This window comes from Prionailurus viverrinus, chromosome A1, assembly GCF_022837055.1.
Source record: "Prionailurus viverrinus isolate Anna chromosome A1, UM_Priviv_1.0, whole genome shotgun sequence".
Classification (NCBI taxonomy): Eukaryota; Metazoa; Chordata; class Mammalia; order Carnivora; family Felidae; genus Prionailurus; species Prionailurus viverrinus.
Genome location: NC_062561.1, coordinates 25,310,827 through 25,324,281, shown reverse-complemented (window position 1 = coordinate 25,324,281; position 13,455 = coordinate 25,310,827). Strand labels below are relative to the sequence as shown.

At 47.4% G+C, this 13,455-nt stretch overlaps 1 protein-coding gene across 9 annotated transcripts in view; it reads left to right on the top strand.

Moving 5' to 3' along the window:
• The first annotated feature begins 3,524 nt into the window (after nt 1–3,524).
• The window catches only part of CBY2 (chibby family member 2), a 29,012-nt gene continuing 19,081 nt past the window's right edge, over nt 3,525–13,455 (top strand). The window contains exons 1-3 of one of the 9 annotated variants that reach the window (XM_047874403.1): nt 3,567–3,710; nt 4,214–4,294; nt 9,967–10,054. In XM_047874403.1, the coding sequence (XP_047730359.1) occupies nt 10,001–10,054 (54 nt within the window). In that variant the 5' untranslated portion in view covers nt 3,567–3,710; nt 4,214–4,294; nt 9,967–10,000. Of the gene's footprint in view, nt 3,735–4,212; nt 4,295–4,959; nt 5,041–9,917; nt 10,055–13,455 lie in introns of those variants that run through there. The other 8 variants (XM_047873889.1, XM_047877479.1, XR_007156407.1 and 5 more) reach the window with 8 other exon arrangements.

Here is a 13,455-nt window from a genome sequence, read left to right as displayed (position 1 = left end):
AGCTTGGCTCCAACCCTTGTTATCTGTACTCAGTGTGCTCCTTTGGCACCAAAGTAGACTATCCTCTGCCCTACGTAGCAAAAATAACACATATTCCCATCATGTCCTGCAATTTAGAGATGACAGGCATCATGATAATTTACTACACTCATCCAACTTTCATCGTCTTCTCCATAAATGAGGAGGGAAAGGTCAGAATGTCCCCTGCCTTGCCCACCCTCTGACTCCTGGGCCAACAGCTACGGTTTCCGTGACTCTCCGGGGAAAGGCAAGAGGCCCTGGGCTCTCTAATAGACCCTCCTGCTTGCTGAATTTTTCCCTGTGATTCATCATCGGACAGTTGCTTGTAAAGAAAGCCTGGAGAGTCTCAGATGCACGCTCGCCCTTTCCCTTTGTCTCTGCTCTACCTGTCTGTTTAGATTAGAAACCCACGAGGCATGTCTGCCTCCATGCTCTATGTAGCGCCCACCAATTGTGGATGCTCACGGAACGTGGATGATTGATGACGGTGTTAATCTGAGTAATAACAGGCATTTTGGGTTTCATCGCAGGGAAGCTTCTCCGTACTGGGTTACGGATACGTGTGTTCTGCAGAGGAGGTAGGAGCCCAGCTAATGGACAAGGAGGATGGCTCCGTTTGAAACGCTCCTCCCTTAAAAACAAAAGCCAACTCATCAATCAGGCAAATACAAAGCCTTCACAAAAGCTGTCCTATCAAGAATGGTGACAGTAGCCCCAGTTGTGCGTCAGCTGCTTGAGATTTTAAGTCAAAGGGGGAGAGAGGCGATTTCGTAGGAGGGCTCCAAGGCAGTGATTATTTATTGAGAACTTGCTAAGTGTCCTTTATGTGTGGTATCTCAAATTACTTATAATTTCCTCATCTTGGAGACAAGGAAACTGAGCTTCTGGGGGGGGGGGGGGAGGGGGCGGTGACTTGTCCAAGTCACATGCTGTGTAGACTGGATGTTTTAGTCCCTCTAAAATCCCTATGTCGGAGCCCTAATCCCCAGTGGGATGGTTTTCGGAGGGTTAGCTTTCGGGAGGTAATTAGGTTTTGTGAAGTCTTGCGGATGGGATTAGCGTCCTTGTAATAGATGAGGAGAGGCAAGGAACACACTCTGTCGCTCTCTCTGCCATATGAGGACACAGTGAGAAGGTGGCCGTCTGCGAGACAGGAAGCAGGTCTCATCGGGAACCCAATCTGCTAACTCCTTGATCTTGGTCTTCCCAGCCTCCAGAACTGTGAGAAATAAGTACTTGTTGTGTAAACCACCCAGTGTGTGGGACATTTTGTTGTGCTGGACTGAGCCAAGACATAAGGGCGGCCGGGAACTCCTTCTTGGCCTTCAGATTTGCGCATGGCCTGCTGACGTCAGCGTCCGTGACCTTGCTATTTGCATCCTCATTTATTCTGATCGGTGCTCTTTCTCTGGGTTCAATAAAAGAAGTTCTTGTTATGCTAATGTAGTAGGACAGTCCCTGTGCCCTTTTGTTTTCGTCCCTCCCCTCAGCAACCCCCCTGGAAGGACAGGAGGGAGTGTCTGTGGTCAGGTCACACTGGATAACGAGTCACTGTTATGCTGTGAGAGCCATCACTGTCAGCCACAGATACCATAGCTGCCCCTTCACTGGGAGCCAGGCTGCTGAGCAGAAAAAGGCCAAGGACCAAGGCAGAGGTGAGGAAGGAGGGAGCCCACAAAGAGAAGGGCCCCTGGGCACCCATCAGAGGAGGACTCCACTGGGCCACTTGGCACTGAAATGGGAAAAGGGAGGATTTCCACCATTATCTGGACCCTGGGAGTTTTCGTGATCATCCGACAGCAAGACTTCCCTTCTAGGAATGAACCATACCCTCAGTTTCCCCTGAGATCATGGGTATAATCTGGGGGAATCACTGTACAAAGCCAAGAGGAACTTAAATGGGGTGGGGCGTTTATGACCACAATTAGAAAATTACATTAAAAAAGAATCACTTAGAGAAGTTCCTCCCTTTAAAATAAAAATACTAACAAATGTGAATAATTTCTTATATGCACATATATAATAGTAATTAAACACATCAGGCTTGCTAGCCGGTTTCTTTGTCCGTGAAGAACCTTACGGGGCAGAGCTCGTGTTCCTTGGCCTTAGAAGTGCCTCCTGTGGGAGGAAGGCGCTCATCTGAACCTATTGGAGGTGAGCAGTCAATTCTTTGATAATGTGATTAATTACCTTCTTGTTTTTTCCATACATATATCTTTGAATTTTTGTACATTGGATTTTCTTAAAGCAAGGCTTGCTTGTAATCTGGGTGTGGAAGATTCCAGTGGGCAGTTACGGTGTCCCTGGATCTGCTGACCCTGGTCCACTGTTCTTTCCCCCAAACATGGCATAGTAGTGCCATTGGAGCTCTCTGCCTAATAAGAGGCTTAAGGGACACAAGAAGGCTCCCACTAATAGTCTGTAGAGGCAAATGACTTGACAGAATTGCGGCCAGGGGGCCGGGCTACCCCTTTCATGAAGCCTGGACGTCAACACTGTGGTCTTGGGTTTTGTTCCCAGTTCCTGGCACAGAGGTCCTAAAACCCTGGGAATTTCCCGAGTGGTAGAAGTGCCTTTTATTATTCATAAGGTGCCCGTCTGAGACACATCTGAGTTTATGGTAATGAAGGGACTCTTGGTGGCCCTTAGATGGCTTCAGGATGGACACTGATTGCCAGAGGAATCAACCATGTGCAATCATGTGATTGGAGGGTTGTAACTTTCAGCATCCCTCTACCCCCGGGAAAGGGAGGGGTTGGGATGGAAATTTTCAATCACCCAAGGCCAACGACTTAATCAACCACTGCCAGGTAATGAATCCTCTATACAGACCCTTAAACGATAGGGTTAGGAGAGCTTCTGGGTTGGTGAACACACGGAGGAGCTGGGAGGGTGATGTCCTCTGCAAGGGTATGGAAGCTCCGTGTCCTTCTCCCCCCATACCTTGCCCTAAGCATCTTCCATTTGGCTATTCCTGAGCTGTATCTTTTATAATAAAACTAATGGTAAATAAAGTGTTTTCCTGAGTTCTGTTAGCTATCCTGGCAGATTACTGAACCTGAGCAGGGGGTGGTGGGAACCCCCAATTCATAGCTGGTCAGTCAGAAGCACTGGTGGCCTGGGAGTTACAACTGGTGTCTGAAGTGGGGGCTGTCTTGTGGGACTGAGCCCTTCAACTTAGGTGACCCGACACCAACTCCAGGTAGAATGTGTCAGAATTGAATTGAATTTAGGACAGCCAGTTGGCCTCAAAGAATTGGAGAATTGGTTGGTGGCAGAAAATATCTCAGGCTACATATCTTCCTTTGGTCTGGAATGAGTTCAGTTTTGCTGTCTTCCTTCTTGAGTGATACAACTCCAAGTAGAAGATGCTACCTTTAGAGAGAGGATAGGGCTCTCGGCCCATCTGGGCAGTGGGGAGGTGAATAGGATGACCAAACAGGGGGCTGGCGTTTGGATTATTGTGTGTCACACCCACCTTGATCAGTAAGCTGGACACAACCAGGGTGAGCTCCTTCTGACTGTTAGATGCCTCATTCCCACCTGTGATACTCAGAGAGACCATGAGCCCTGAAAAACACCATATTGTTTTGTGATGTCACCTCTGGAATGTTCTGAGTGTTTTGGTGACCGACTCCTGCACAGGACCTATACCCGGCACCTAACACTGCTATGGCTTTTTACTTGAGGTAGAAGTAATAATCTTAGCAAAGGTAATAGGTTTGGGCATCTCTGCTCCTAAGACTTTTTGGCGGCCCTTGACCCCAATGTGTCTTAATTTCTTTCTTTTCTTTTTTTTTTTTTTAAAGCATTTCTTTATTTTTGGGACAGAGAGAGACAGAGCATGAACGGGGGAGGGGCAGAGAGAGAGGGAGACACAGAATCGGAAACAGGCTCCAGGCTCTGAGCCATCAGCCCAGAGCCTGACGCGGGGCTCGAACTCACGGACCGCGAGATCGTGACCTGGCTGAAGTCGGACGCTTAACCGACTGCGCCACCCAGGCGCCCCTTAATTTCTTAAAATCACATCTTATCAGATGCCATCTTCATATGCTTTCAGACTCAGATTTTCATAATGTACATAAGTGACGAGAGGGGCTAAGTGAGTAGAAAGTCTCTTGCTTTTCAGGTGAGCAACTGAGGCTCAGAGGACGGGCTAGGAAGCAGACATCTTATTTTCTCTTTTCCACAGCACTCAAGGCCAAATTTTACAAGAAAAAGAGATACCAGGTCTGAAAGCCTAGAAATTCCCATCAACGTGGTTCTCCCTCAGGTAGGGATATTCACAGAAGGGTGTAACTTAGCTGTAGCCAGAACAACTCACCCCTTTCCAAACTTTGGCAAGATATATAGGATAAGCAGCATAGTCAAGGCCTCAGATTCAAGCTGCCAACCAGCCATGTGCCGGGCAGTGGCGGCGGGGAGGGTGGGGGCGGTTGCTTAGCCACTCTGGGTCTTGGGCTTGTCATCCCTCAAATGAGGAAGGCGGGTTTGGCTACCTGGTAAGACCTTCCAGTCATCATAACACTTAAAGTTTCCATGACGCTCTGGAATAAGCCCTTCTTCTCAGACTTCGATCTTTTGGGGCTCGCTGTTGTACAACCACCCTGGAATTCTGGGGTCGGGTGGGGTGGGGGCGAACGAGCACTGGGACCTGGAACCAAATTCACACGACCGAATCCGTTAAGCAGAAAAGCTAGGACGCGGGCCAAAAGGTACATGGTGCTTTGGAGATGCCCAGAGAATCGGGGCCTGCCGCATACCAAAGGTAGGGTGGAAGGGGGACTCAGGACGGAGGCCAATGAATGGGTGAAGTGTTGGCAGGCTGGAGAGTCTGAGGTCTCCTCCTGCTAAGCAGCCATTTCCTTGGTGGGGTTCTCCTGACTGGATTGTTTCCACTGCTGCTATGTCACAAAGGGGGCAGCCTTACTTCTTCAGAGTCACCTGAGGGCCTGTTGGAAGATGATGGCCGTGCAACCGGAGGGGCTGAAATGTAGGGTGGAGGAATCCAGTGCAGAGGTAACTACCGGAAAGCTACATACGGGGATGTGTAGGGACAGGATCGATCATCAGTGGGCATCATTATCTATCTATCTATCTATCTATCTATCTATCTATCTATCTATCTCTATCCAGATATATATATAGATATATCTATCTAAATAGATAGATATGGATAGATAGATATAGATAGCTATAGATATATCTAGATATATATACTATATATAGATATCTATATAGATCTATATAGATATAAATACATAGCTAATATGTATATATACATATAACATATTTAATGTAAAATTTCATATATAATATAAACTATATAATTATATATAGTAAAATTATACATACGTTTTCTAAAGCCGTCTTGGGGCACCTGGGTGGCTCAGTTGGTTAAGCGTCCGACTTCAGCTCAGGCTGTGATCTCACAGTCTGTGAGTTCGAGCCCTGCATCGGGCTCTGGGCTGACAGGTCAGAGCCTGGAGCCTGCTTCAGATTCTGTGTCTCCCTCTCTCTCTGCCCCTCCCCCGCTCACGCTCTGTCTCTCTCTGTCTCAAAAGTAAATAAAAACGTTAAAAAAAAAAATAAAGCCATCTCAAGGATTTTCAGAAGAATAGGATTAGAAAGAAAACCTTCAGCATTCTTTCAACAGGTAACAATCTAGGCAAGTATGTTCAGCAGGAGGGAGAAACAGGACACAAAAACATCCCAGCTATTTGTTTTCAAGTTATCCTTATAACTTTATTTTTTTTTTAATTTTAAAATGTTTATTTTTGAGAGAGAGAGAGAGAGAGAGAGAGAATGAGCGGGGGAGAGGCAGAAAGAGAGGGAGACACAGAATCCAAAGCAGAGTCGAGGCTCTGAGCTGTCAGCATAGAGCCTGACGTGGGGCTCGAACTCATGAACTGTGAGATCATGACCTGAGTCGCTTAACCGACTGAGCCACCCAGGAGTCTGTCCTTATAACTTTGTAATGGGCAGCCACTTCATCAGTTTCAGCTCATGAAGCTTAGAATACAAAACTTCGTCCTGGTCATCAGACGGCATGGTTTCCCCGTAGGGTTCCTACGGCTCTTAGGAACTTGTTTTAGGTCTGATTCTTTCCACTGAAATGCCATGTAGTTCTGCTGACCACTGCTCCCCCCGAGAGTGGGTTTGCTCCTTTGGTTTGTTCACAGCCCACGTAAATCACTCTCTGCATCACTAAGGGACGGGAAGAGGGTGCCAACCTGGGGGTGGGGGCAGGAATAGGATCTGAAATCGGGATCACGTGATGGAGAGGTTGCAAAAAGTCTTGAATCTACACCTGACGTAACTCTTCCTGCTTAGCTCCCAGAAACAGGCCAGCGTGAAGGAGCAGAGAAGGGGAATAAAAGTGGGGGGGGGGGTGTGGCTTAAGGAGGCTCAAGCTTGTTCTGGGGCCATATCGACCGAGCGCTGATTCGATCGTGTGGCAGGCACTAGGCCGTGCGAGTGTGAGGTATGGATTGTACAGGCGTGGGAGCCGGGAACCGCAGCCGCCCCTTTAGTAACGGCAGAGCTAGAGTTAGGGGCTTTGAGCCCAGGCCAGTGCCCACTCTCACTCGGTCACACGCCAGGCATGTGCCACCAGGCTGGGCCTGGCCGCTTCTCAGCTCCCTGTTTCTTCTCTCGCTCTTAGGAAATAGCACCTCCTCTCTTTGCATCCCAACTGCTTGTCCTTAGCTCCCTGAGGGTGTCAGCCACACTGCTGCTTTATTCTGGGATCCGGTCCGTCTTGTTTAGAAGGGAATTGCGACAGCAGCTCTGTGTCTCCAGAAAGTGCCTCGGGTTGGGCATTTGGGCTTCTCAATTACCCGGCAAGTGCCGGTGGTTTACTATTTGTTCTCACCCTCACGTCTTTTCAGGTCTTATTGATTTCCAGTTTTTCTTCTCACATTAAATATTTGTGTTTTCTGATCTATTTCCCAACAGCGCATTAACTTGCCAGCCATCAATGCTATTTCCTGCCCGAGCCAGCTGACCTGGTTCCCTTTGCACATAACGATTCCATTCTCACGGGCTTCCTTATTTCCCCAATGAGTGCTAGCAGTGCGTCTCGTGAAGGCATTGTTTATGGCTGGATCATTAACGAAGGGTCTACACCAGACCAGATCGAGCTCCAACAGCACCCTCCAGTGCCCCACTCAAGCCTCCTGTTCCCATTCTCCTTTGTTAGGGCTTGTTCTTCAAGAACAGGGAGCTATGGAATCTGCCCACAATACCCACATCTCTCCCCATTTGAGTAACTTTTAGGAGGAAGATCTCAGGAGATTGCATGTTAAACAATTTGCTGACATTTATTTGATCACCTATGATGGCATCTTTTCCTTATTGCTGTCAACTGTGTAATTCTCTCAAAATCGATCACATGGGCCTGGGAATCATCCTCTTACCTGTTAGCATTTATTAAAACCAACATCGGCCGTATCGGGGTACTAGGCAGCTGAGTTAATTTCACAGTATGATGACACTCGGCCCTTGCCCCTGCATCTGAAAATTAGCAGCATACCCAGCTCTTCCTTTCGGCATCCTAGGGATCTCAGCTTCACGTACCTGAAAAATACCTCAGATGGCCAATGTTCTTTGCTGTAACCCTCAATAATGCTGGGAAAGTAGGTGTTTAAAAAAACCTGGTCAATAGGTTTTGAGTCTGCTGGGGCATTTGAACGCCTCTTCTGGTCTGTGGTAGCCGTAGTTTTCCAGGAGCAGAGAGCACTCTAGAGTACGTCAGCTACACCTGCCTAGTTACTGTCCAGTCCTGCCCAAACGCTTTAGATGGAAGGCCACCAACCTCAGACACTACACCCTGGAAAGTCCCACTCAGAGAGTCCTGGTCCTTAGAAACTCCATGGATCTCCCCCTTTGTTCCCTGCCCCCCCCCCTTCCTATTGGCCATTCTTCCTCCATGTTCTCCGTTTGCTGGAGGCCAGTGATCTGACAAAGGCACTCAGTGGTTGGTGATTTCAAGCATTTTCCTTGCAAGACCACTTGCATTGACAAAGGAGATGCTGGGGTTGCTTGGGCAGCTCAGCAGTTTAAGTGTCCAGCTTTGGCTCAGGTCATGATCTCATGGTTTGTGGGTTCGAGCCTTGCATTGGGCTCTGTGCTGACGGCTCAGAGCCTGGAGCCTGCTTCGGATTCTGTGTCTCCCTCGTGCTCTGCCCCTCCCCCACTCTGTCTCTCTCTCAAAAATAAATAAACACTGAAAAAAATTAAATAAAAAGGAGATGCCGGAGAGAGGGCCAGGTCTGATGCTACGGAGGGATTTCCATTCGCAGTTGGGATTCAGGCTCTGTGAGAGAGATGTCTGTGCCCAGGACCCTTTCTGGACCCCTGGCACTAAGGCGTCTTAGGTCTCAACTGGGAGCATGGTGCTCCTGAGGGCAGAGTCTCTCGGTTGTCTTCCTCACAAGGTGATGGAAAGGTCTGATGAGCCCCACGGCCAACTGTATTCCCCTTCCTGCATCCATCCTTTCAAGGAGAAGCCACACTTCTCCTCTTTCCCCTTCTGGCTCTGTATCCATACCGGAGGACATTTCCCATAGATTAGGGAAGAGACAGTCTCTCCTTCATGGGAAATGTTGGTCATGGCTGCTCTGGGGACTAGAATCATGCTGCCATAGGCTCTACCTCCCAGACTTAGAAGAACCTTTCAGAGTTCTGAAAGGCCCAGACCTCTCGGCGGACCTCAAGGACATCAAGCGCAGATCAGTTTCGTCCATGATACCCAACTAGTGATACCCCTGGCTGTGGAGACCTACTGAGAAGGGGCTGGCTTCAAACATGGGCTGAGTCGTCCTGGGGTTTTGTTCCTCATGTGTTTGCTTAGCTCAGACGCTCGCTCCTCGGAAAGCCCAAACTTTGGTAAAGAAATACATTCGGCATTTGCTATAGTGCTTTAGGCCAGGAACATTCAAGCCTCACCGGCAGAACGGGCCACCTGTTTGGTCCTTATGACTGCTTGTCTCCCACTTCCTTGGCCTTTCACACCAGGAAGCAGGCAGAGCAGTTACGTTTAGGTTCATTTTAGAGGTGACATTCAGAGAAGCTAAGTGACTCTCTCAAGAGCACTCAAAGATGGGACTTTTGAACCCAAAGCCACTGGGAATTCGGGGCCGCTACCCTCATTGGATTATATGTTCAAGATGGTGACAGGAAAACCAGCATGCTCGCGTGCAGGGGCCAGCCCCCTTTAAGAGCTACACGGATTGACCTGGGGTTTTGCGGAATTCACAGGGGAAAACCCCACTGCTAGAGATTGGCCATCGCACGGTCACAGCTGTGCAGTTTACAAATATGAATCGAAATGAAGATAGGGCTTCACCAAAGACGCTAACTATACAAAGACAAATGAAATCACCACTTTGGCAGGCCGAAAGTGACGACAGGTTCATGGGGTTCAATCTGATCGCCTTCTTACTTTTCAGTGCATTTCGGTGGATTAGTTCACCCGCAAGGACTCATTATACCTCCGCTGTAAGGAAAGCGTGCTGTTTTAGTTTCCATGTCTAGGCATGTCAAAAAAAAAAGGGGGGCGGGGATAGGCCACTGCCCTCAGAGAACTGTAATTTATCTCTCTGGGGCGGGAAATGGGACAGGGCAGAGGAGAAGCTCTGAAAAGTAATGATACCAACACATGCGAAGTAAAACATCTGGGCCCTGTGAACAGCAAGAGTAAGTATGTGGTTTGGAGTCAGATATCCTGTTTTAAACCCTGCCTCTTGCCCCTTGCTGGCTCTGTGATTTTATATAAAACATGATATAGTTGAAAGTTCTTCTCTGTAAGATATTACACATGAATATGGAAATCAACTAGCCTATCCTCACATAATACTCATTCAGTAAGTGCTATTTCCTTTTCCTTGTTCTAGAAATCCTCCGCTAAGGAAATCTAAGCAACTTGTCTTTTTGAATTTGCAGTCATCGTCTCGGTCGCTCTCTATAAACAAAGAAAATGTCACACGTTGTCCCTTCATTGCTGAACTCTACAACAAACTCCCTGAAACAGGTCAGATGTCAGTGAGGTTGCCGTGGATGGGGGTACAGGTTGTGCATGGCAACAACAGTTGTGAATGGCACCCTCTACAGCTGGTCACTGTAGAAACCCAGCGTGGCTCTGAATCGTGTTAGCACCCACATTTTCTGGATATGGAAATGTCGGCACAGAAATGAAACGATTTTGTACAGGTCACGCACCCAGACGGCGTAGAGCCGGGACTCTTTGGGTTTTGTGATACCCGGTCCCTTGATCCCCACATCTTACAGCGTGCATTAACGTATGCTCCTCTTTGACTGCCCTCATTTGCACCCAGCGATAGTTGGTACCATTCACTGAATTTTCAAACTGACTGGAAGTTCCTTGGAGGCGGGTGGGGTCTGAGACTAGATGCCCGATTAATGTTAGCTGATTAATCAACATAAATGTGGATGAAGAATTGTTACAAGAACATTCAGAGTAGAAATATATTTAGGGCGAGGTGACCTTGTTTTCATAAGGCCAAGAGGGAGCCTTTCTTTACGGACCAAATCCAGCTAGGTCTGACTGGAATTGCGGAAGAAAGAATTTGTTTGGTCTTAACGTTTTCTCAAAGTTTAATCGGGGTTCTTGGCGTCTCTGAAATGCCTGCCTATTTGGTATTTTTCCTCAAATCTTCTCACTTGCAGGGGAAGGTGCTGACTTGCTTTAGCCTCATCTTAGTACTATCCATAGGATTGTGAGTTTGATAAAATAGGTATGTTCTTCCAATAGCCATTAAAATAAATACATGACTATTAAACGTTGTTAAACGTTTTTGTGTTGTATCTAAGACAGTAGGCCATGAGGCAACACTGGCCTTGACCTCCTCCTTGATTCTGTCTGGGAATAGGAGGGAAGATACAGGACTCAGTCATGAGAGGAGGATTTGGTTTCCTGGGGAAGGAAGTCATGGGGACCTATTAGTCTATCAACATTTTCTGGATCGGGTGCTGCGGGCGTGTAACAGAGAAGGCACAAGGTCTGCGTGGGAAGCGCTGGCCATTTAAAGGAGGGGACAAGATGTTAAGGTTGGTTGGTAAAAAGGACAGCTGGGGCTATGGCGGTGCCCATGAACAAACACGGATCCATCACTGGGCCAGGGAAAGTTAGACCAAGAGGTGATGTCACTGATCCCCGTTGTACAGATGTGAAAACCAAGGTCAGAGGGTAAGAGGCACCTGATGGCATGCACAGGGATAAGGGCCCAAATATCCAGACTGTTCACAGCTAGGGATCCACCACCTACACATTAAGGTTTTATTTAGTGCATTTCTGCTGAGGGAGCAGTCAGAAGTTCCTGGGGGAGCCCAGGCAGAATAAAGGCTGGATATGATGATTTAACAACCATCATGGATACTCTGAACAGTGATAAACAGGATAAAGGGCTAGTGATTCCTTTTCGGGCGTTCGGTTGGATGAAGACGCGTATCTCTGATTGAAACCGATCAGAAAATAAAGAGAACTGGGGGCATCTGAACCCTGACTCAGTATTTGCTGATATTAAGTGATTAGTGTTAAATGTATTGTATTTGAAACATCTATTTATTTTTGAGAGAGAGCGAGAGACAGCACAAGCAGAGGAGGGACAGAGAGAGAAAGAGAGAGAGAGAGAATCCCAAGAAGCCTCCTCACTGTTGGTGCAGAGCCCAATGTGGGGCTCGACCTCATGAACTGAGAGATCATGAAGCTGAAATCAGGAGTCAGACGCTTAACCAACTGGGCCACCCAGGCGCCCCCAGTATTAAATTTTAAAGGGATAATAATGGTATTGATGGTTTGTTAAAAAGACTCACATTCACGTATTTATAGGTAAAATAACAGGATGTCTACACTTTGCTTTAAAATAACCCAGTGGCGGGGTGGGGGTGGTTGTGAAGTTGGGTGGACGTACAGATGAAACAAGTGTGGCCTGGCCTTGTGAGGCTGGGGGAGGGGTATGTGGACATTTATCGGGCTCTTCTCTTTTTGTATATGTTTGAAATTTTCCATAATAAGAAGTTAACAGGGGCGCCTGGCTGGCTCCGTCGGTTGAACGACCGACTTCGGCTCCGGTCATGATCTCACGGTCTGTGGGTTTGAGCCCCGCGTCGGGCTCTGTGCTGACAGCTCAGAGCCTGGAGCCTGCTTTGGATTCTGTGACTCCCTCCCTCTCTCTCTGCCCCTCCCCCGCTCGCGTTCTGTCTCTCTCTCTCTCTCAAAAAATAAACAAAAACGGTAAAAAAATTAAAAAAAAAAGAAGTTAACAAAAAAACGATCTTCACCCCCGTAACTACTGCCAGTGCTTTGATAAATCCTTGGCGATTTCCTATGTGTGTGTGTTTCACCCATACACGTTCGGGCAGCCAGGACTGGATTTGTGACCTCGTGGGTAAACCGGCCCCGTTCATTTAACTTAGAGTCTTGAGTTTACTCCTCCATCTGTAAAGTGGCAATTACGACAACACTTTATTAAGTCAGTGTTGCGAGGGTGAAGTTAATTCGGTGGGTAGAATGCTCAGCTCAGGGCCTAACACAAAACTGGAGCTCAGTGTTTGTTTTCTTCTCAAGACTGGGATATACACTGTTGACTACAACCACAATTCCCATAATAATGTGTCCTAGAACAGGATCCTGCTGTGATGGAGGCCCCCGTTGGCTGGAGAGGACCTCTCAAGATCCATTCCTTAGTGACTGTGGCCAATCGTCCCAGAAATCTAGGGTCAAGGGACCTTAAACTGACAAGGAAACGGGCCGTACTGCCCACGGTGAAGTTCATTCTGGTCTCAGCTTCGGCCACAAGAGCGACTGTGCTTTCCCAGTTGGGAAATACGAAAACCACGGAGGCTGGATTTATTTAAAGTAAATAAGGTTCTGATTGCAGAATGTCCCTGCACCCTCACTGTCTAGAAGATTAAGCACATCCTTACAAAGTTAATGACATGTGCTTATTGCAAAGTTAATGGCATAGAACTGTGCCTTCTATTTATCTAGCTCTCTGGGTCTTGAAGAATTCCAGCCAACATTATACACCGTGCAAATTATATTTCTCTCTACGCCCGAAGACATAATGCAGATAACCTGACTTGTTTTCTATCTTCTCTATCTGTAAAATTGTGAAAATAGCCTGAGAAATGAGGACTTGATATTTGGAGAGCATTGCAATGTACTAAGGTGAAATGCTTTGGGTGTCTTTAGAAGTAGCTATCGTGATTTTTTTTTTTTTTTTAATTCATTGCTGCAATTGTTACCTCTTCTCCAGGACACATTCCACCTGTTCACCACTTTTTGAATACACCTCAGAATTCTGTCATTAGCAAAACCTACTCTTGTCGATAACACCTTACATTTCTGTGGTGCTCAGCAGTTTCAACACGTCTGCAATTGTTATCTCATTCAAAAACACGTCTGCAATT